Source organism: Dipodomys merriami, unplaced genomic scaffold, assembly GCF_024711535.1.
Source record: "Dipodomys merriami isolate MVZ:Mamm:240054 unplaced genomic scaffold, mDipMer1.0.p SCAF_41, whole genome shotgun sequence".
Classification (NCBI taxonomy): Eukaryota; Metazoa; Chordata; class Mammalia; order Rodentia; family Heteromyidae; genus Dipodomys; species Dipodomys merriami.
The window spans coordinates 10,948,252-10,972,043 of NW_027205715.1; the positions used below are offsets into that span (position 1 = coordinate 10,948,252).

At 49.6% G+C, this 23,792-nt stretch overlaps 1 protein-coding gene across 2 annotated transcripts; it reads right to left on the reverse strand.

Moving 5' to 3' along the window:
* On the reverse strand, nt 1-23,381 carry LOC138806996 (palmitoyltransferase ZDHHC1). Of its 2 annotated transcripts, XM_069992542.1 has the most exons (12): nt 23,114-23,381; nt 13,592-13,680; nt 11,977-12,219; nt 7,099-7,274; nt 5,206-5,307; nt 4,758-4,882; nt 4,510-4,668; nt 4,161-4,273; nt 1,040-1,122; nt 756-849; nt 563-641; nt 1-446 (listed from the first exon to the last, which is right to left on the reverse strand). In XM_069992542.1, the coding sequence occupies exons 2-12, from the start codon at nt 13,601-13,603 to the stop codon at nt 163-165; spliced, it is 1,470 nt and encodes a 489-aa protein (XP_069848643.1). In that variant the 5' UTR covers nt 13,604-13,680; nt 23,114-23,381; the 3' UTR covers nt 1-162. The 2 variants fall into 2 exon arrangements, with proteins under 2 accessions (XP_069848643.1, XP_069848644.1); XM_069992543.1 differs by lacking the exon at nt 4,510-4,668.
* Nucleotides 23,382-23,792: the final 411 nt, after the last annotated feature.

A 23,792-nucleotide genomic window follows, 5' to 3' on the forward strand; every position in this document is an offset into this window, starting at 1 on the left:
AAGCATAAAAAAAAAGTTTATTGGAGCATCGGGGCCGGTGGGACGGATATTGCTGAGTAGAGGAGGGAGGCCGACCCCGCCGGCCTGGCGCCCCTAAAGTGCACTCGGTGCAGTATAGGTGGGGTGTTGCATAGAGAACCGGGCCGCCGCCGCTCAGCCCAGCTAAGGCAGGCCGCCCTCGCGGCCTCCGCGCGTCCCGGGCTCGCCACTGCTCAGGCTCACGAAAACGGCCGGCGCCCGCGCCTGCAGCGCCAGCCCAGACTCCCGGCCCTTGCTCCCCGGGGCGCCCAGGGCTGCACTGCCCAGGCGCGTCTGTGCCACCGGAATCTCGTCCATTGACTCCGCGGACGCCGAGTGGTAGGCGCCTGCAGGGCCAGCGGAGTGCACCGAGCTGGCGCTGGAGGAATCCGTGGACGAGCTGGCACGACGGCCCGGGGCGTGGGGTCCTGCGCAGTGGGGTGAAACATGAGTCTCGGAGTGGCTGCTTAGGACTCTGCCTTTCCCTCCTCCCTCAGAGCTCCCCAGCAGGGCCCAGTTAGGGAGGGCCGCTCACCCTGCTCACCTCGTAGCCTGGGAAGCTGGGACTCCCGGTCCAAGATCTCTGACATGGGCATCTTATACGTGTGCCTCTTCCTTTTTTTCTGCAGAGACCAAGTGGGGAGTGTGAAGGCTACTCCTGAGCAGCAGAAGGGTCAGGCAAGAGGCATTTGCCCTTTCCCTTCACTTGGGCCAAGGGCCAAGCCCAGTCTTCTTACCTGGGGTCGGATCTGGGGAGGCAGGGCCAGAATGTCGGGGGAGGAGGGCTGTGGAAGCTCCGCCTGGTCTTGAGTGGCAAGAAACTGTGAGGGGCTGGGGAAAAAAAGCAGGAGGACAAGTTTGGGATGCTGATCCCCAAATCCATCCCCACTGGATATCCCTTCCAAGCAGAAGACAGAGCAATGCTCGGCTGGACCCACACCCATGCCTTGACCTTGGTCTACTTCCTTTTTCCCACCTCCCATGGCCCTGCTATGCTAGAAGATACCCAAGTGGCACTCACTTGGCATTTACTGCAGCTGGCCTAGCCTGTCCTGGAGGCTCTGGACGCACATGGCTGAAAGTCCTCATGTAGAACTCCATCTCCTGGAGAAGGTGGGGGTCATGGAGGCTGGAAGGCCAGGTGTGGATCCAGGGCCTCCTGATGTCTGAGCCCACCCCAACAGAAATGGTACAAGCCCTCCCTGACCTCTGTGGAAGATGGAGGCCTCATCCTAGGGGGTCTAGGACTGTCTTCCTGGTTTCCCGCAGTGCTGGGAACCAAACTCCTCTGCAACAAGAGGCTTAAAACACCCACGCCCAGGGGCTGGGAAGTTGGCTCAGTGGTAGAGCGCTTGCCTTGCATGCCTGAGGCCCTGGGTTCGATTCCTCAGCACCACATAAGCAAAAAGAAAAAAGCCAGAAGTGGCGCTGTGGCTCAAGTGGTAGAGCACTGGCCTTGAGCTGAAGAGCTGAGGGACAGTGCTCAGGCCCAGAGTTCAGGCCCCACAACCGGACCAAAAAAAAAAAAAAAACACCCACGCCCAGGCTAGCACTGGTGGCTCACACCTGTAATCCTAGCTACTTTGAAGGCTGCAATCTGAGGATCAAGGTTCAAAGCCTGCCAGGGCAGGACAGTCTATGAGATTCTTATCTCCACTGAATCACCAAAAAGCTGGAAGTAGAGCTGTGGCTCAAATAGTAAGAGCACTAGCCTTGAGCACAAAAGCTTGGGGACAATGCCCAGGCCCTGAGTTTAATTCCCAGGTCCAGGATAAAAATTAAATCACACACACACACACACACACACACACACACACACACAGTCTCATTTCATTTAGTCAAACTCTACTACTTGATAAAGGCAATGGTCCCATAGATCCTGAGCTATGTCTGAGCTACAGCTGCTCAGCTGGGGGCTGGGATGGAAAATGGGCCCCTCTGCTATAAGGCCCTCCCAGGCCTCCGGCCTCTGATTTTTTTTTCCCTGACCTGTTAACCAGGCAGCTGTTCAGAGGCCTGAGTGTGCACAGGAGGTTATGAGCGAGGCTAGCCAGCTCTCATGGAGCAGAGTTGGGTCCAGGGCCCCTAGCCCTCATAGAGTACCACCCATCACTACTACTGCTGGCTGCTGGCAGCCACTGCCCCTCTAGGGAAAGGAAGGCAGTACGTGATGGAACAAACAGTGCTACAGCCCCCTTCTGGCACCAATAGCTGGGCCTCAGGATGAAAATGAGAGAGGCTGACGCCAGCCCCCAAAGCAAAAGGCCTTGTGGCTGGGAGGTCACAGGAGCAGGTAGACAAGCACCCTAGCATCTGTGACAAGCCCCAACTACACCTGGGAGGTCTGCAGGTGAGGAGACAAAAGGAGGAAAAGCAAGCTTGGGAAGGGTGTGGCGACAGGGCAAGGGGCGGAGCCAAGGCTTGGAGCTGAAGGGAGCACGGACAGCTGTCGCCTGCTAGGCAGACGTTTCCATGGAGATTGAGGCGTCCTGACTAATGCAAAGAAGACACTGTAACAGCAAAGCTGTCTCTAAAACAAGCCTATGTTTGGGGGCAACGGCTCCAGAGGGAGCCCCTCCTGCATTCCTGCTGGATGGGGGTGGGGAGGCTGCCTGCTGGAGCCCTGGCATATTGGAGGAATGGGGACAGAGCCAGGCTTGTTGATGAATGGCTGCATGGGTGTAATGTCTGAAGTCCCAGGGAAGCAAATGTCCAACCTCCTGCTGAGCTGACCCTTGGTGCCCATCTAAGCAGGTGAGCCAAGGGTCAAGGGTCAGAGGTCAGTCCCAGAGACTGGATTACTTGAAGATTATCCTCCCCATCTTTCCCCCTCCCAGTGTGGACTTGGCACCCTCCAGGGCCCAGCAGAGGTGAGCAAAACCCTAACCTGGGGTCTCTGGGCTCTAGGATGGGATAGGAACCAGGCCGGAGGCTGCTGGAGAAGTCTGAGAATGTCACAAGGAGGTCCCTGCTCAGACCTTCCATCTCTCATTTCAACTGTGTCTTAAGATGATCTCTCAGAGACCTTCAGATATTTGCATCATCCTGAACGGTACCTTAGCACCTGGACCTCGCCTACCTCTGTAAAAGGAGCCATGCGTGGGCCTCCTGCTGCGTGGGCCTCCTTCAAGGCATTTGTAAATGGACACAACAGAAATTAAAGATCCTTGCTGCTGCCACATGTGGCTTCAAAGCCTAAACAGGGCATAGGCATAAGCCCTGGAGTCTGGATACCCCAGGGCCAGCTTTGCCTCAATAGGCCCAAATGTCTGCTACAATTGTGTCAACACAGGTCAGTGCCCAGCACCAGGACACCAGTCTATGGTGGTGTGGCAGGGGGTCCACACCTTTGTTTCAGGGGCACTGGTCCACCACCACCCCAGCATAGCCCACAGGCAGGGTCCAGCCTTGGTGATGAGGAGAGGTAAGGTCCCAAGTCTACTTCAACCACCCACTAGCCTGTGTTTGTGTCCAGTTGCCATGAGGATTCAAGATTCAGGGCTCAGCCTTCTCGGCAAAGCCTGTCTGGGCCCCTGACCTTCCCAGTCCCTAGGGGCACCAAGGACTGGACCACCTCCATCCCCAGCTGCTGACCTCCGGAAGCCAAGGGGCGTGAGAATGGGGATAGGCTGGTCAGCAGCTGGGCTGGCCAGGCCACAGCCTACACTGGACAGTTCCTGCTTTGCGGTTAACTATTCCTAGACCCAACTTCTGTTTAACCTTTCCAGGCCTCAGTGTGCTCATCTGCAACATGGGTTAGTAACTGTCTCCTGGGCTGTTCTAAAACTAATGTGCACAAGAGGACAAAGTCACAGATGAAGAGAAAAGATGGTTCCAGTTTGAACAACCAGGTTGTTGGTCCATCCCTTCCTCTTCTACAGCCTCCAACCAACTATTTCAGGACCCCATATTTTGCTCCTCCAGTACATGGCTGGAGTAGTAATGGATATGGTATTATTCCTTTAGTACTTGGCCCTGCCACAGCAGCATTTCCTACTCTAGTTGCTGCTCCAGGCTTGCTTCCCTGGCCCGCTCTCCTTATTGGCTCTCAATGCACAGCCCATCCACACACACACACACACCCCAAACACAAAGGCTCACCCCCCTACTCCCCCAACCATCCTTGCAGGCCACTTCTATACCTGAATGGGCCGCATCTTGGGCGGACATGACTTGAGCTCCTTTTGGGCCTCCTTTGCTTCCTGTGGTGGGCGATGCTGCACGATGTACTCATAGGTGGTGAGCTTGTGCCACACTGGTAGGAAACGGAGGAAAGGGCTCAGCGGTGGGAGGGGGACCCTGGAGCTCACAAGGCAACGACAACCAACCTAGTACTAAGCTCAAACATCTGTTCACATAAATAATAAGCTGTGGAGTGAGGCCAGGCCACCACAAAGGGCATTGTTTCAGGGCTGGAAGCCTAATGGGGTACCTTCATGCAGTCTAGGGACTCCCGTCCCCTGCAAGGCAGATGTTGGTGGGAGCACTTACTGAGATAAATGTGGAAGCAGAGCAGGTGACCCAGCAGGGCTGTGGAGAGCAAGCCCAGAAGGATGAGGAGGGCAGCCAGAGCCAAGATGGCAGGAGCCTGCGTCTCCACAGGGGCAGCAGGCAAGAACACAAACCACACATCAGTGTGGTTCTTCAGGACTGCAAGGCACAAGTAGACAGTGCTCAGCCAGGGCGGGGACCGGTGACCAGGTGTCTGGCAGGGGAGAAGGCCTGGAACCCAAACTGACCGTCAAAGTGCTGGTTTGTGCGCAGTCTCATGGGATTGACAAAGAATTCCACGAAGACATAAGTGGCCACCAGCACCAGGAGCAGGACACCCAGTAAAGCAGATGCCACGCTGTGTAGAAAAAGCCTGGCCCGGCCATGGGCAGCTGTCAGCACCAGTGAGCTCCAGTTGTGGAAGGGCCATCAGCTCAGGTCGGGGAGGGCTCCGAGGCCCACGGGCCCTGATCCCACAGCCCCAAGTCCTCAGGAGCCAAAACTGAAGATGGCCGGCCTCTGTCAGGCTCCCCCCATCCTCCTCTGGGCCAGCAGGATGGAAGACCCTAAATCCACCCTCAACGGTCCCGGCCCACATCCCCAGAGCAGCACACATGGTGTGCACCCCAGGAGGCTGGCTCGCACAGCACCCGCACCTCACGCCCCTACAAGCGGGCCTACTAAGGCCGGGCTCACCGGTAGTTCCTTTCACCCACGCAGTTGTTGAGCCATTTGCAGTGGTGATCGAAGCCGCACACGCACTTGTTGCAGGCGCTGCAGTGCTTGGAGCGAGCGCTCCTACGGGCAGAAGGAACCACAAGGTCGGCTGGCCCATCCTGCCCTTCGAGTCTGCCAGGGCAGGCAGGCACCAGCCAGTGTATGAGCCCCATCGCTAGGCTTGGAGTCCATCCACCCAGGCGCCTCCACTCCGCCCCACAGCGGAGCGCTGCGATGGGGAGCGCGCGCCCTCTGGCGAAACCGTGGGGGTATGATCCTGGGGGAGGCAGCGCTCCCGAAGCAGGGCATTGGACTTTGTTGGACTTTGTACCAAGTGATGGTCGTGAGAAACTGAAAAGGAGCTTCCTTTCCAAGCAAGGACCTCTTTGCCAAGCTAGAAGATGCAGGTGTGGGGCCCCGGGTGGGGGAAAGCAAGGCTGCCAGGACTATGGCCTCATTGCTCTTCCTACAGCTCTGTTTTGAGGTCAGCTTCCATGCCATTCTAGACGAATCTTACTGGCATTCTTTCAGAAAACCTCAGCCTGTGTGGGCTAATCAGACAAAGTGCCAAAAGGAGAGGTGCAAGATGCCATCCAGGCGGGCATTAAGGGAACTCACTGCATGGGGCAGGGGAGGGGAGGCCTCATTAGGATGCAAGTAGGGGTCTGACCTCAGAAGAGTCAGAAGACCTAAGGGTCCCCAGAAGGCCCAAAGGACTGCAGAAGAACAGGTCATGCCCTCCTCCCCAGAACAGGACAAACCCTGCAATAGAAACCAACTGCCAACACAACCATTAGAAATAAGTGCCTAGAAATGACAGGATGGCCCACTGCCAAGTCCTCAATACCTCCGTGCTGTGGCTTTCTTCCGTCTGTGGACAGACCCTTTTAACAGGCTTCCTGAGTCTTCAGATTCCAAGAGTGAAGCTGGCCTTGGGCTACACAAACAGCCCTATGCCTCATCCCTTACCTGAGGCTGGAAACTAGAAAGCTCCAGAAGAGGAGAGAAGAGCCCTAGTAGAGAGGCACCAGAGCTAGCCAGGGGAGGATTGGTGGTACTTCACTTGGCCATTTTGGGGCCTCAGACTTCTCATGAATAACACAGAAAGAAAATCTGCCCCTGCCCCAAGTGAGTTGGGCAGGTAACTGGGGTTGTGATCCTGCTTAGAAGCTGTGTCTCTTCTTCCTCTGTGACAGGAGAAAACTGCTGCCCACCTGGCAGATGTTTGTACACAGTACTTAGCACACGGTACCCAAGTGTTAACTCTCCTGTCCCTACCTGGGTGCTTGAGAGATGGGGGTGTTACTGGCAGACTTAAGTCATTGAGAAATGTTTGTGACAGAATGTGTTTGCCAGTGATCTTAGCTGCTTGAGAGGTAAAACTGAGATCAGCCCCCACAAAAACTAGGGAAACCTCACCTCAACAAATAAATTAGGTGTGTAATCCTACTTAGAAGAAGGGCTAGAGGTAAGGAGGATGGTGGTCTGAGACCAGCAGTCTCAGCTCAACTGTAGCAGCCCCAACAAAAATTAAAGACTTTATGTGAAAAATAACTAACGCAAGATGGGACTGAAAGCATGGCCCAAATGGTAGTGTGTCTTCCTAACAAGCATGAGGTCTTGACTTCAAACCCTAGTGCTACCCTCCGAAAAGTTGTGCAAGTACCAAACAGTACTCATGTTTTCCACCCACCTTCTTATCTTCCTGATACCCAGTTGAAAGACTCTGACCGTGTAAAAAACAGGGTTCTGGGATATCAGGGGTGACTGTGAAGCCCTGGGGTCTCCACCCTAAAGCCAGCTGCCAGGTCCCCAGGGACACTCATGGCTCATGTGTACCATGCACTCACACACAGCCACACATACACTCACACATCCACATCGCACAGGTTGCAGTGCAGGTCTTCAATGACGTGCGCATGTTGGCTGCGGTTGAAGATGGGCAAGGGCCCAGAATAGCTCTTGTCTCGCACGTTGGCATCTGCTGGATCGATGGAGACAGCAGTCAGGTGCACCACAAGGTGGCCTGCAAAGATGGCCCCCATGCACTGGCCCAGTAGGTTAAAGACTCCACACTTTGGCAGCTGGGCGCTGATAAGTCCTCACTTCTATGACACTCCCATTGTGTAAAAATTCCCCCTGTGCCACCTGCCATCTCCAGCCCCACAAAACACCTCCTAATTAGCCCTCTCCAGCAGACTCCTGATCCCAAGATGGAAGAGAAGAGCATCTGGGAATGGAGCTCATATGGCAGTGCCTGGTGCTACTAACCATAAGGTGTTGGCCTCATCACTCCAGGCCCTGGCTGGTCTGATCTCAAGCCAATTTCTGGTTTCTGATTCCAGAAGATGAAGTGAGACTGAAAGACATCATGGAGGTGTGGGGACCTAAGGTTAAAATTCTGAGCTTGTTTGTCTTGCTTTTGCAGGAAGTCAGCTGCAAGAAAGAGCCATCCTTTTTTTAGCAGCTGGGGCCAGATGGAGAATCACTTACAGATGGGGCTCATCCACTTGCTGCCTCCCCCACCTAGAGTCCAGGCACTTAGGGCCTGGACACTGAAGTGTCTGCAATGATCTGACATGTTCAGAGCCTAGGAGGGGCGCAGGACCAACTCCTATAGCTGAAGGAAGCACTTGCAAAGGCTAGCTGCTGAGTACTGAGACAAACGCCAATGAATATGCTGACAACTTGCTCAAGTTTGACTGTAAAAACCCAGCCTTAGATTCCACTCAAGCTGACATCTATCCTCCCACCCTCTACCCATCCATTCTTTCTTTCCCCCATTCTCTTGCTAGTAAAGCAGACATCAGGCCTCAACTATTGGGGCCCCACCCATCATTCATCCATCTTTCACCTAGCAACTGTTCAACTTTGTTCCTATCTCTGCATGAGCCAGGCCATGCCTTAATGTGCTGTATAATACTTGAAAGAGGAAAAACAGGGCTGGGAATGTGGCTCAGTGGTAGAGTGTTTGCCTAGCATGCATGAAGCCCTAGGTTCAATCCTCAGTACCAATAAACAGAAAAAGCCAGAAGTGGTACTGTGGCTCATGTGGTAGAGTGCTAGCTTGAGCAAAAGAAGCTCAGAAATAGTGCCCAGGCCCTGAGTTCAAGCCCTGGGACCAGCCACCTTTTTTTAAAGCAGTATACACTGAAAACACTAAAGCCTTCCCTTCTTAAAACTCCTACAGTTGCTCTTGATGTTTCTCTTGATGACATTCATGCCTCAGCTCAGGGCCAAAGCTCTTTTCTTCCTCTGGCCCCTTCCTGTCTCTTGCTACCATCAGCTGCTGTATCTCACTATTCCAACCTCTCAAAGACACAGTGTGGGCAAACTTTTAGCTTCCTGTCTGCTCCTACCCTTCTCCCACCCACCTACTACGTTCATTCTTTCAAATATTTACTGAGGCCAGGCACTGAGGGAGATGGAAAGACCTGGTCCCCAGTCCTGAGGAGCCTACAGTCTTGTGGAAAATGCATATATTAACCAAATGACAGGTTAATGACAAAGAAGACTGTAGGTATGGATATTTGTAACTGAGTGGCCTCATCTAGTCTTAAGGGCCCCAGAAGGTTTCCTGTGGCAGTATTATCTTGGCTGAGACTTGGAGAGGAATGGAGAGCCAGCCCTGGAGGTAATGTAAATGAGAGGGGACTGTCTGGGTGCTGTGCCTACTGGGAACATGCAAGGTGCCAATCAGAGTGGTGGAAGATGTGTGGTGTCAGCTCATGACTGCCATACAAGAATAAAGGCCTACTAGGTGCTGGTGAGTCACACCTGCAATCCTAGCTACTCAGGAGACTGAGGTCTGAGAGTCAAGATTCAAAGCCACCTGGGCAGGAAATCTGTGAGACTTTCTAATGAGCTACCAAAAAAGCAAGAAGTGGAACTGTGGCTCAAGTAGTAGGGTGCTAGCCTTGCACAGAGATGCTCAGGAAGAGCACAGGCCCTAATTTCAAGTCTCAGGACTAGCATCCCCACACACAACCCCCCAAAAAAGAATGAAGGCCCATGTTTCCAAGTTCCAGATTTTCAAATGGAACTAGAAATCAGGTTTTTGTTTTGTTTTGTTTTGTTAGTCATGGTGCCTGAACTCTGGGCCTGGTTACTGTCCCTCAGCTCTTCAGCTCAAGGCTAAGCACTCTACCACTTGAGTCACAGTGCCACTTCTGGCTTTTTCTGCTTATGTGGTGCTGAGGAATGGAACCCAGGGCCTCATGCATACAAGGCAAGCATTCTACTACTAAGCCACCTTCCCAGCCCTAGAAGTCAGGTTTTATGTGTTATCTCTCAATGTTAACGAAATAAGTACTTTTCAAAAAATACCTATAGGAAGAGATCTATGTGTTTTGTGTGTTAATTATTCCTCCACATCTATAAAATTTGAACACCATAAACTGCAAGTTCTTGACTTCTGACTCAGCTGGGTGTTTGGTCTAGGGAGAGGAACAAGGAGCTTCCAGGCATTGACACACAGTATTGAAACAAAGAACAGGGGAAATCGTGTAAAAGGAAGCTTAGGAGACAGGCAGAGTCCAGATGCAGACAGCCTCATTCCTAAAGGCAGGAAGGAGCCACTACAGGGTTCTGAGCTGGAAATATGATCAGATTTCAGGTTTTTTAAAGGGCCACTCTGGCTTCAGGAATGAAGAAGGACAAGAGTGTAACTAAATGGCTAGTGATTTCAGAGAGGCAGAGTGCAGTGGGAAGGAAATAGTGCAGATCCTATAGCTACTAAGAAGGTAAAATAAATAGGACTTGATGACTAGATGTCAACAGAGGAGGAAAGGAGTCCTCTTGCCAACAGTACATAAGGAGGGGAGAGCTGTGAGCAGTAGGTATGTGCTGGATAGGTGCAGATGGTCTCCTTCTGCTCCTACAGTCTGCTGTCTGAGTCTCTATCACACACTTAACATTCGGTGTGACTGCCATGTTAAACCTGCCAGCTTTGCCTCTATCTAGCTGGCCACGAGCACACAAAGTTCATCTTGCATCTCTAAAGCATAGGCCAGTTTTAATCCCCTGGAAGAACCTGGTATATACATTACCCTATCTCACTCAGGAACTCTGAGACACTGCACAGAGCCCTAGTCAGGGTTCCAGACCTGGTGACTCTGCGAGTGATAATTAATTAGGGGAAAAAAACAAACCCCCAAACCATTCCACTTCCTCAGTCAGGTTCCCTGAGCAGATCTTCTGGCCTCACTGAGTACCAGCTGTGTGACCTTAGGAACTCATTTGCCTTCTCTGAGTTTGTTTTTTCATTAGTAAAGTGGTGAGAATGCCTGCCTTCGCTGACACAGTACCTGGCACATATGAGTACTCCATCATTGCAAGTTAGTTTTGTTTGCTGTTATTTATTCTGACCCTACTTATTTCATTCATCTGACTTCCCAGGCACCCTGATGGCAGAAATCCAGATAATCCTGAGTAAGGGATGGAACTACTCCAGCCATACGATGAATGTCCATGAAAATTCCACTCAATCTCACTAAAGTCCGTTGGTCAACTTGTGAAAGTCCAGCTTTTCATTCATTCAGAGCTGGTAATAAGGCTCTGGGCTCCAGTGAACCAGGAAGCCCCACCATGACACTTTTGACACTTTGTAAGGATGACCGCCTCCTCTCTGTGCCCTCCCTCACCATGGTCGTGCCTTCCAGTGCTCATACCTTCCTAGTATGCTCTTCCTCCCTTTCCCCCAAGAGAAAACAAGCAGAATCCTTACAGGCACACAAGGGAGGCCCAGAGAGTTAGAGAAGCTGCTCAGCCAGGCAGAATCCTGAAGGAGCTGAGCTAGGACCAAGGTGATTGTGCATCCCAGGTTTTCAAACTCACCCTTGTACTCCAGGATACTAAAAGAACACCAAGCCATTGCTCCTAGGAGTTGTAACCATGGCTGGGCAGTCACAGGAGCTTCCATGGCTACTTTTTGGTCATTTTTCCCCTTACCTTAAAAGAGTTAATGTGTGTGTGTGTGTGTGTGTGTGTGTGTGTGTGTGTGTGTGTGTGTGTGTGTGTGTGTGTGTGTGTGTGTGTGTGTGTGTGTGTGTGTGTGTGTGTGTGTGTGTGTGTGTGTGTGTGTGTGAGAAAGAGTCATGAAGTTTGAACTCAGGACCTTGGTGCTGTCACTGAGCTTTTCTGCTCAAGGCAGGAGCTCTATCACTTTAAGTTACAGCTCCACTTCCAGTATTCTAGTGGTAAGAGTCCTGCCCAGGCTGGCTTCAAATCTCCATCCTCAGATCTCAACCTCCTGAGTAGCTAGGATTACAAACATGACTCACCAATGCTTGGCTATGGTTTAATTTAAAAAAATCAGTGAGCTTACTACAAACAGTCTGGGTATAGCATAATAATCTATTTGTAAACAGAACCACATTTTATGTATACCAAGAAAGAAACTATGTGAAAGAATTCTACCCGTGACAAATTATTTTACAAATGAAATAATCAATCCCTAATTTGTCAATTCTTTCAGCCTGGCTGAAAGAGTTTTAAGACCCTTCTCTATGGGCTTCTGCGGCGCCTCTACAATGGAGTTTTAAATGCTCCACAGTACTTCAGAGCTGGCTAGTCCCTCTGTCAGATGAGGGGTCAGGTGGGGGCTGGAGGCCAGACAGAGAAGGATCTGGCTCATACTTTCTGCCCCACCCTGTGCTTCCTGAGGCTCTGAGCCCAGCTTCAGGCCACTGATTTCTGGCTATCCCTTGCCCTATACTTTAGTGCATCAATTTCACTATTTCTCAAGGATACAGCATAGCCAGCAGGAACCCAGTGGTGAGGCAGGAGAGGAACAAGGACCCCGAAGCCAATCACAGCGAAGAAGATATACAGCAGCCAGGCCACAATCTGGAGTGGATGAGGGGGCCAGCTCCACCCATTCCGGCGGGACCGCTGGCCCTGCAGCTCTGGGGAGGGCCCACTGGCCTGTGCAGGTGCTGTCCACACGCTCTTCTCAGGGGCTGTCTTGTTGGAGGGCTTGTTACAGATGTTCATCTCCAGAGAGAGAAAAAGGAGAGAGCATTAGGATGAAGAGGCCCGGCTAGGAGCCCAGGATCCCTTGTCTGCAGCCAGGATTTAGTAGGGGGAAACAGCTGGGACACAAAGCCACCTCCCAAATCTTGGGGGCAATCTAGGGTCCTATCCCAAAAGAGATGGGCAGTAGGGAAGAGTGGGAAATGGGAATGGAGTGCTGTCCGAAAGCCCCAGAGCAAGCTTGCCCCAGCCTAGGCAGAACAAAGGAGAGTCCAGGGTGATTCAGGACACAGTGTGGCTGCCTGTTACTCAAAGTGCTGTCTCCACAGCCATCAAAGTGAAACCCAATAAGACATGTTCTCATCTGGTAACAATATCAGGCTGGGCCGGAGGGATGAGAACACATGCTGATTCTGTTAGGATTAGTCACCTCCGTCCTGAGATCCAAATGCAAGTGTCAGAGAGGGCCCCTTATCCTCTGCTAAGGGAACTGGGGGTGGGGGTGGGGTCAGAAGGGGGATCTGGCCTCAGCCACGCTCAGCAGACACTTAATCCCTTTTAGAGGGGCCAGGAACTTCCACTCCAGGCTTCAGAAGGGCTGCCTGAGGCTTCTTGGCTGGGAACAAGTCAATGCACAAAAGAAGGGAGGAGGAGTCCCCTCTGCTTCCTTCCAGCAGCAGAAACAACCGCGTTTCTCTAAGCAGATCCAGGCCTGGTATACAAATTTACCTAGGAAGGTGGCCTAATGTCCTTTTGAATCCCTTGAGGAAGTTCAGGAAAAGTCTAGGTTTTGGCTAGAGCCAAACCACCAGATGGTAGCAAACACCACCCCCCATCCCCATCCCCATCTCCAACTCTGCCTTCCCCTTAGCCCAACAGCTGGCTTAGTGTCTGAGGATACACTGGGAGCAGGAAGGGATGGGCTCATCCTTAAAAGGAGGAAGAGTCCCACCCACCAGTATCTTCTGAACCCAAGATGGGACTACAATCCAAGCAGAAGCATCACACCTGGGAGGCAGGGCAGCTTTGAACTCTCAATAAGAAGGCCTGGAGCAAGAAACAAAACCTTGGCAGCTGGACATTCTTTCAGGAGCCCTTACCTATAGGCCAGCAATCTAAGCAAAAAAGGCATGGTATGCGCCACCCTGGCACATCTGCTTGGAATACTTTCCTACTTCACTGCCTAGCACAATGAATGTGCCTGGCTCTTCAGAGCCCACTTCAAGCATCCTCTCATCTGACCAGCTTTCTCTGATGTCCTAGAATCAGGAGGTTTTTGCTCTGTCTTTATTGAGACTTTCCCTTTGCTGTTTGTATCATGTCGTCATTCCCATGTATCCCCCTTTTATATCTGTAGCCCTCAAAGGCAGTAAACACTCAGTGAGTCATTCACCTTTGTCCCCATATGTCTTCCCCCAGGCTGCTGGAACTGTATCTTGTATGTAGTAGATGCTCAGTGAATGTTTGCTGACTTGAAAACATCTGAAATAAAAGGAAATGTAGGCAAAGTAAATGGCATGGAAACCTGCCCTCTCTTCTGCCATCTGGCTCCCTCGGCCCCATTTCCATTCCTCCTCTTGCATGCACAGGGCCATCCTGTGCCCATCACCAGTCCCATCACACCATCCACTCTCACTCCCTCTGCCAACCGGCTGTCACACAGGCCATCGGACATTTACTCCCAGATGCTCTGTTCTTCAGCTTCCTGAGGTTCATCTGGTCAAACTTGGCGGTGTTTGAAATCACCTGTGAGTGGTCTCATCTCAAAGCTAAATAGAGTGATCTTAGTTTTCTCCCAGGGATTCATCGAATCTTCTAGTCACCTTCCTCTTCAATAAAAAAGCTACACATGGTGGGGAGGGGAGGAAGAGCTCCAGCCTTAAAGGAAACAGATCTAGGTTTCATTTTTGGCTCTGCACTTCCTAGCTGAGAAGCTGTGTGTGCTCTTTTGAAGGTGGTGCTTTAACCAGTGACACTGTGGGCAAATGTCTACTATGAAAATGTTCACTATTACCATAGCTAAGATATGGAACCAACCCAGATGCCCCTCAGTAGATGAATGGATCAAGAAAATGTGGTATATATACACAATGGAATTCTATGCCTCCATCAGAAAGAATGACATTGCCCCATTTGTTAAGAAATGGAAAAACTTGGAAAAAATTATATTAAGTGAAGTAAGCCAGGCCCAAAGAAACATAGGTCCCATGGTTTCCCTTATTTGAAATATCTAGTATATGTATGAGTCAAGCGGAAAAGGTCAGATAATGTAATGTCAGGAAAATGAACCCTTAGATGTGTATTTTAATGTTTTTTTCTTTCATGCATGTGTTTCTAACGCATTTATGAGATTATCTCTTTGTTGCTTTGTATGTCCCTCCCCCACAGTATAACCCCTGCTTTCACTATATTTGATGTCAGTATAACTAGTGGAGGAGATGGGGAAAAACCAGTTCTATAAGGATACAGGTGGACCTGTTACAATAATGAGAAGCACAAGTTGTTATGTCCAAAACGAGCTTTACAACGTCGGTGCGGGGGGGGGGGGGGGGGGGAGAAGGAATAGGATTGGGAGGGGGGGGGAGGGGGGAGGCTGGGAAGGGATGTGAAGGGTAAACAAAGGAGGAGGCTGCAATGCTTGGTAAGAAATGTACGCATTATCCTGCCCATGTAATTGTAACTCCTCTGTACAGTATGTTCACAAATAAAATTAAATTAAATTTAAAAAAAAAAAAAGAAAATGTTCACTAAGTTGCAGATTTTTTTTGTCCCTTCAACAACTTCCTGGTTTGTCTTCCTAGCTCTAGGTATGGCTATGGTGCATAGTCTACAAGGTTTATATCCCAAGTGAAGTAGCTGGTTGAAGTTGCTTTTGCCCTCTCTCTCTTTTTTAATTAAAAAATGTTTGCTTGGCCCTGGTAGCTCATGTCTGTAATCATAGCAACTCAGGAGGCTAAGATCTGAGGATCATGGTTTGAAGTCAGCTTAGGCAGAAAAGTTTGTGAGACTCCTCTCTTACCAGCAAAAGCCAGAAGTAGAAGCATGATTCAAGTGGTAAAGCACCAACTGAAAAACCAAATGAGAGAATGAGGCACCCAGCCCCACTACACAGACAATAATAATAATTTTATGAACAGCACATCATACAACATTAAAAACACACTAGCAAACTCAGTAGAAAAATATAGCAGGGCTAGGAATGTGGTTTAGTGGTAGAGTGCTTGCCCAGCATGCATGAAGGCCTGGGTTCGATTCCTCAGTACCACATAAACAGAAAAAGCCAGAAGTGGCACTGTGGCTCAAGTGGTAGTGCTAGCCTTGAGCAAAAGAAGCTCAGGGACAGTGCCCAGGTCCTGAGTTCAAGCCCCAGGACTGGGAAATATATATATATATATATATATACTTAAAATGTTACTATTTAGTCAATAAGAAAATTATTTTTAAAAATCCAAATACTGGCACTGTCCAGAAAATTTTAACAGGTGTATCTATAATTGCTATAAGTTGAACTGCTGAAATTTATTCACTAAAACAGTTTATCTTGCTATCATGCTTTATCTTTGTGTATATACTTTTAAAAACACATAAATGAAAATGGACAAATTATCAATGCCTGATTTTTGTCCCCCTATTTTTCTATTCACAATCATATAGATGCTTTTTGAGGCCATGGGAGAAAAGTATCTACCATTCAGAACTAACGATAGAAGGAAAAAAGAAAAGGAAAATTGAGAATGAATTTTCCCATCATAGTGAATTTGTAAGCATTTTCTGCACTTACACAGCACGCTAGCTAGACACCTTTTGGCAGAATTGTTACACATTAGCATGAAGAGCACATTGTTGACATCTTCAAAAAGGCCAAGTGAATAGCTCTACTTGCCTCCTGCAAGCACCAGCAGCTACACTCAGGAAGCACAGATGTGTTTTGAAGTCCTGAGCCATTTCTGGCACCAGACATTGGAAGGAGAGTTTGCAAGTCAGAAGTTTGGTAGACTTTGATTAGTGCCACAGTATTAAGCCTGCACGGATGAAATTTATTCACCCTCCAGTAGAGGGTGCACTTTGGTGGCTTTTGTAGCCATTGGTTTCCTGGGTGATTCACCACTGGTGGATTCTGATTGGCAGGCAGTCTGCTTTGTAATAGCCTTGGTATTGAGACCTCAGACCTCCTTACCTACCCCCTTTTCCTCTGCCTGGAGTTCTGTGAGCTGATGGCAGCACTGGTCTTAGAGAGCCAGGGTATCCCAGTGGCCCTACAAAGGCCCTGAAGCCACCACATGGCTATAAAAGCAATTCTGAAGTTATTTTCCTAAGAGAGTACACCCAAAGAATTCATTGTTATAAAAAGTAGGCCACTGAATTGCCATTCTAATCTTGTCACCTCCAATCGGTGACAAAAGGGATTATAAAGCTGGCAAGCCTGTTTTTGCAAGCAAATCTTTGTTCCCAATTTGTGGAAACAGTCATGGGTCATCAGGTGGAGCCCTGTGGATACAGTTGGGCTGGATAGTTTCACTCTGGGACCAAATCTCTGTATTGCACATGAGCTCTCCACAGACACCATCACTGGGCAAATATCTTGACAGAAACCTATGGATTGAGTGTCAGCCTGCCTTCACCTTTGTTATCCCAACACCTAAGAGCCCTATACCCTGAGGGAGAAACAGAGGCACATGGCTGATACCTTCCCTTTGCCTGGTTGTGGCCACAGGTACTCCTTATGCTACTGTACCCTAGACTTCTGGGGCAGGAGTCACCATGCAGGCCAGGGGCTGGCTGCAAACAGCCCTGGGGGCAGCTCCCACTCAAATCAGAATACTGTTAGGCTGGAGAGGTCAGCCAGAAGAAGCATGTTGCCTACTCCCAAATCCTGCCACAGCCAACTTTTAACTGACAACATTTTCTCTCATGGAATTGATGGCCACAAATTCCTTTGGCCCAAAAGATTTTGATTAAAAGGACTGGGAGGTCGGAGAGAATCCAAGATGGGCCCAAGGCCCGCACTGGGGCCAAGCATTGTCATCAGACCTGTCTCCCTCCCCTCTCAGCACTTCTCAGACAAACTAGATTGAGAATGTGTGGCTCTGCTCCCCAATAACCTGGTCAGCTAGTACACACAGATCCTGATGAGGCAGTACTTACCAGGGCCCAGCCCTTTGTGTAAATTGAGGACAAACATAGATAAGAACAGGCACTTTACCCTCAGCAACTGCTTTTCTGGGGATCCTGGGAGACTGCCATCAGGACAGTGAGTGCAGGGGCATTTTGACAGTGCTTGCAATAGGCCAGTTATTCAGTGTGAGAGATGGTGCAGAGCCCAGAGATCTAAACCCTGAGAAGCTACAGGGCTGAGTTATAAAAGCCCTAGGAGGCCAAGTCGGGGAGACTTGGGCACTGCTGAAGAAGTTACCAGGAGTCAAAAGAAGTTTAAAGCAGGAGATGATGCATAGTAAGGAATGTTTTCAAAAGCTTTCTAGATGGGGCTGGGAGCACGGCTCTAGTGGTGGAATGCCAGAACAGCAAGCACAAGACCCTGAGTTTAATCCCAGTACCAGCCAAAAACTAAAATTAAAACAAAAAAATGCTAATAAATGCTTTCTAGACATGGGAGAGTGGGGGTTATGAGCAAGAAGGGCATTGGTATGGGGAGAGGTGACACAACAGGAAACTCGCTCAGGAAGACAGCAGCCCAGCAGCCCCGTGCTTGGGGAGAACATGGTCAGAGGGAGAAGGTCAAGCCCTTCAGCTAAGCTCCCTGCTGCACTCGTGGTGCCCCCAGCTGTATCTGGTGGCTGTTATGTGGGCCTTGGTAAAAACATTCTTCACTCTCTTCTGCTTCCAAAGAACAAACCACAGAGTCAGGCTTGGAGAGATAGAGGACAGCCAAGAGCAAGGGAGCCCTGTACAGTTTAAAGCCACAGAAGGCTGCTGCCTTGGAAAGTCAAGGACCTACCTGGCTTCTGAGGAAGGAAGGAAGGCCAGAAAGGCTAAACAGGCTCCTCCCTTGTCCCTCCAAGGTGCAGGCCATTGCCAGGAAGACAAGAATCTATTCAATACTCATTTGGTAAATGCCTTAAACAGCATTTTCAAAATAGGGTGAAGCTACCTGAATTTATATGCGTAAGTTAAATGAGGGAAATCTTAATATTTCAAGCTCTCACTATATACAGATACATGGTAGATCCACTTCCTGCTACCTGTGCTCCAATAAAAATATTTAGTAGCTAAGTACAATATTACACATCAGAAAACTGTGACAAGGGATCACTTGAGCATGAGAGTCAAAGCCAGCCTGGGAAACATAGAAACACACACACAAACACACACAAAATTAGGAATGTTGCTTGGAAATTTATACATAGCACTGTCAAAGGAACCCGAGTAAAGTAAAAAGTTCTAGGTCTGGAAGGCTGAAGGGCAGCTCTGGATTCCTGTAAGATGTCTAAGGACTCCAGAATCAACTCAACTACAAAAGAGAGTTGCTGGGGGAAGCAAAGGAACTGGGAGGGTATGGGTCTGGGGTAAGAGGACTGAAGTGGAGGCTTGAAGAGCCCCACTGATGGGGAAAAGAAGGTTGGCACCAGGGAATCTGAGTCAGAACCCTTTTCTGCCTCTGAGATCTAGTAGCCTTAGATCTAAGGCTGACACAGAGATTTGCTTTTTCTCTGTACCCTTTGTACTGTTTAAATTTTTAAATTTATAGACATTTGCTGTTGTTTTTAAGTAAGCTTGCAGCGCAGCTCAGAAGCCCTGAGATTAATTCCACACTGCACATACACATACACACAATTAATAAACACAAATTACTCCTTGCCTTCTTGGCCCCACTGGGCTGTCTTGTAAATCAAATGCACTTCCAGGCCAGACAAACCAGGAATTCCTGCCTAACAACCACGTAACAAGAGTGTTTGGTCCTAGTTTAAGTGCTTCATTACTCTTGAAAGCAATTTTGAGCTGCTGAGCTTTTAGGAAGAGCCACAGCACTCTGTTAGGGGGTCTTACCAAAACTAGAACCAGACCCCAGGCAATATAACCGACCCCTGCTCCCATTCTTGGCCAAGGGTCTAGCTCAATACCCTATGATCCCCAGAACCCAGAAGGTGCACTCCACAGACAGTTTTGTTTTGTTCCAAACATCTTTTCTTTCTCCTAGAAAATCTGGACTTTCTGTGAGAGATTGTCTGTGTCAATGGGTGCTTTTCTTTCTGTTTGTTCTCATTTTTTCAGTATTGGATATTGTACTTGAGGTTTCACCTTGAGCCTATTAACCAAACATTCTACCTCTTGAGCTAAGTTCCTAGCCCTCAAGAAAGAAAAAAAAAATTCTGGTACCAGAGTTTGAAATCAAGGCCTCAATGGTTTGAAGTCCTACTTGCTTGCCTGGTTTGATCAGCTGGCACTCTATACCACTTGAGCCATGCTTCCACTTCTGGCTTTGTGTTGGTTAACTGAAGATAAGGGTCTCCTGAATTTGTCTGCCATGAAAATTTCAAACTGAAATTCTCCCATCTCAGCCTCTTAACTAGCTGGGATTGTAGGTATGAGTGAGTCATTGGACCTGGCTTGACATCAAACTCTAGATTCTCCTAACCTACCTCTGCTCCCCAACCCAAGTAGCTAGTATTACAGACATGTTTCAGCATGTCTGCCTCTCTTTCCTTTCTTTTCTTTTCTTTTTTTTTTTTTTTTTGGTAGGTCAGGGGCCTGAACTCTGGGCCTGGGCGCTGTCTCTGAGCTCTTCAGCTCAAGGCTAGAGCTCTACCACTTGAGCCCTAGTACCACTTCCAGCTTATTCCACTTATATGGTGCTAAGGAATCAAATGCATGTATGCAAGGCAAGCACTCTAACACTAAGCCACCTTTCCAGCCCTCTTTAGGTATTTCTAAGACAAGTTTTGGGGTGTTTTTTTTCCCCCAGAATTTTTTTGAAATAATCCTCATTGAGATTATTTATTTATTTATTTTGGTGCTGGTCCTGGGGCTTGAACTCAGGGACTGGGCACTGTTCCTGAGCTTCTTTTGCTCAAGGCTTGTGAATACTACTTGACCCACAGCTGCACTTCCACCCTGGCTGGCATCAAATCACAATCCTCAGAACTCAGCCTCTTGAGCAGGCATGAATCATTGGTGTCCAGCTTCATGGAGATTTAACATGCTCCCATTTTTGTTGTTGTTTTTTTGGGGTGTGTATATGCCAGTATTGGGGCTTAAACTCAGGAACTGGGCACTGTCCCTGAGCTTCTTTGCTCAAAGCTAGAGCTATACTTCTTCAGACACACCTCCATTTCCAGCTTTTTTCTAGTTAATTGGAGAAACGAGTCTTACACTTTCTTGCCCAGGCTGGCTTTGAACCTCGATCTTCAGATCTCAGCCTCGTAAGTAGGATTACAAGCATAAGCCACTGGTGCTCAGCTATATGCCCAATTTTAACCACATAAAGGGAGTTGGAGAGAAATGCTTTATAGTGTATATTATAGTGTAATGCAAAAAAATCATTTGTAAGAGACTTTTAGGGGTAAGTACTTTATTAAAATTCCCTACAGATCCCAGAAGAGTATCTTAAAAATTAAGAGTATCTTAAAAATATGGTTTGACTAAAGAGTACACAGCACATAATTCCCAGAAAATAAACTGGAACTTCAAGTTGTTCTCAAAGATCTCTCCAGTCATTGGTCTCAGATGTGGCTGGGCTCTTTACTTTCTCTCTCATAAACAATATGCTGAAGGCAGTTGCTATGGCAAGAAAAAAAACTTGAAACCTCAGTCATTCCCGAGTTGACATGGTGTGCAAACATTTCTGTGCCATTCTCCTGCAGCAACCACTACAAACTGGGTGGAAATACAGATTAATACAAGAGGACAAAGAGGAGGGAGCAACAGGAAGCAGAGGCAAGGCAATGAAGGAGGTAAGGGTTGTGGATTTTAACAAGGAAATCAACTAAAGATTTTAAGAGCCAGCCTTGGGGAACACCCACCCAGAATGTCTTTAAGAACAAAGTTGCAACAGAACAAAATAAGAAAAACAGAAACAAAGGGGGGGGGGGGGAAACAGGCTAATTAAATACCACTGTTGCTTTTATTGTATCTCTTGGTGATTGCCAGTTTAGAGACCTTTCTAACCACAAGTTCCACAAAAGCAGGGACCACCACTCAGCCATATCTGAATCTACCTCTCCTTCAGTGAAAGGAACTGAAGCCATGCTTTAACATCATCTCTACTGCCATTATACCCTAAACCAAACCTCCATCATTGCTCTCCTAAAGTGTTTTGATGATAATAATAGCCATCACTGGCATTTGGAGGGTACTTATTCAAGGCCAGGCACTGCTTAAGTGCTTCCAGGGAATTCACTTAATTCAACCCTCAAAACACTCTTATCATTTCAAACTGTTCTCATAGACCCATCTAATCATTGGTGTCCAATGTGGATGGCCCCTTGCTTTGGCACTCATTTATAAGTAACACCCTCAACATCCTCCTTGCACAAACCAGAGAATCAAGTCTCAGACAAAGTATGTCCTGGGAGGCACAGCTAGACGGGCAGAACCAGGACAGCCAGCAGATGACTTCTTCACAGAAGTCATACTGAGATGAGCTTTTAAAAATGTGAAACCTAGCTGGGCACTGGTGGCACATGCCTGTAATCCTAGCTACTCAGGAAGATGAGATTTGAGGATGGGTTGGAAGCCAGCGGGGTCAAAAAATCCCTGTGAGACTCGTATCTCCAATTAACCACTCAAAAACTGGAAATAGTGCTGAGGCTCAAGTGGGAGTGTTCTAGCCTTGAGCACACAGAGGCTCAGGGACAGCGCCCAGGCCTTGAGTTCAAGTCCCACAACTGACACAAAAAAGAAAAAAGAAAAGAAGAAAGAAAGGAAGAAAGGAAGAAAGAAAGAAAGAAAGAAAGAAAGAAAGAAAGAAAGAAAGAAAGAAAGAAAGAAAGAAAGAAAGAAAGAAAGAAAGAAAGGAAAGAAGGAAGGAAGGAAGGAAAGAAGGAAGGAAAGAAGGAAGGAAGGAAGAAAACAAACTCACTAACTTGCCAGGTGGCCTGCAGCTCACAATTGTAATTCTAGCTATTCAGGAGACAGATCTGAGGATAGGGGGTCAAAGTCTATGGGACTCTCATCTCTGATTAACCACCAAAAGGCGGGTGGCTTGAGCTGTGGCTCAAGTGGTGGAGGACTAGCCTTGAGCAACAATGCTTAGGGATGGCACCCAGGCCCTGAGGTTCAGACCCCAGTACCAACACACACACACACACACACACACACACACACACACACACACACACACACACACACACACACACACACACACACACAGAAACCCATCAAAACTTTCAGTGGTTCCCTCAACCTGCTAGGATGAAGTTCTAACTCTCAGCATGGCCTTCCTTCAAGAGCCCTTGCCCTTTCTGTCCCATCCTAATATCTACTGCCTTCAGATCTTTTGTATTTGCTTTCCCTCCGTTAGAAAAACGCCCTTCTGCTCACACTGCTGGCTCCTGTCCAACTTCCACGTCTTAGCTTAAAAGTCACCTTTCCCAGGCGGACCCTCCCCGGCCACCCCCTCCGTTTCATCGCCAGAGCACTTTCCCGATCGGAAATCACGTATGTCATGTGTCTGGCGCCTGCTTCCCCACCCCTCCTTAGTTGTCTGGGGGTTGTGGAGACGGAAGGCATTTGGCTCGGGCCTTCCGTGGCCCCGCGCCTGGCACAGAACCTGGCAGCCGGTGCGTAGCTGCGAACCTGAAGAATTCTAGAAGGCAGCCTCGCGTTGGGCCAGGTCCCTGGAGCCCCAGCCGCGGGCTCAGCCCGAGGCTCGAGCCCAGAGCCCTGCCAGGCATGCCGCAGTCCGGCCCCACGGCCCCGGCCCGGCTCGGGGGTGACCAAAGCCGCGGCGGCTCCTCACCTGTTCTCGGTGGCGGCAGCGCCAAACTGGCCCTGCCAAGGTCAGCCAGAGGCTCGGCCCCGCCCAGGCCGGCCGCCCTCCCCAGGCCGGCCGCACTTCAGACCTCCGCGGTGGTGTCGGTCCCCGGGACTGGGAGGCCACAGGCCCGAGAGCGAGGACCCATCCCGGACTAAGGTTGGGCCTCCGGGTCCTCCCGCGCCAGCTCGGGCGGGCGGGATGCGCGGCCGGGCCAGGCCGGGGCGGGTTGGGCCTCGTCCGGCGCTGGGCCCGTTCCCTTGGCAACAGCGCGGGCTACGGCGCCCCACAGCGGCCAAACCGCGTTGCTTCTCTTAGCGCGGGTACCCTGGCTCGGGGCGGGGCTTGCCAGGGACCCCCGCCGGCACCTTGTCCCTCCCATTTCCCATTGTTTTCTAAGTCGTCTCTGAGAACATACTTTTAATACCCCCACACACACACCCCTACCCCTGATTTCCTGCAGTCCTGACTTTCCCCAGTCCAGAGTCTTTCCCCTGAGACCACCCTGGATCACATTGCCCTGGCTGACCTAAAACCTGTTATACAACTCAGGCTAATCTCGAACGCGTGATCTTCCTGACTCAACCTCTCAGTAGAACTGGGCTCTATTTGCTTGTGTGTGTGTGTGTGTGTGTGTGTGTGTGTGTGTGTGTGTGTGTGTGTG

Excerpts from the sequence above, each read along its gene's own strand:
- LOC138806996 (XM_069992542.1), bottom strand. Across the intron at positions 850-1,039 it reads CCAGCTGCAGTAAATGCCAA|CCCCTCACAGTTTCTTGCCA; the intron begins GTGAGTGCCACT and ends TTTTTTCCCCAG. Across the intron at positions 447-562 it reads CCAGCTTCCCAGGCTACGAG|GACCCCACGCCCCGGGCCGT; the intron begins GTGAGCAGGGTG and ends CCCACTGCGCAG.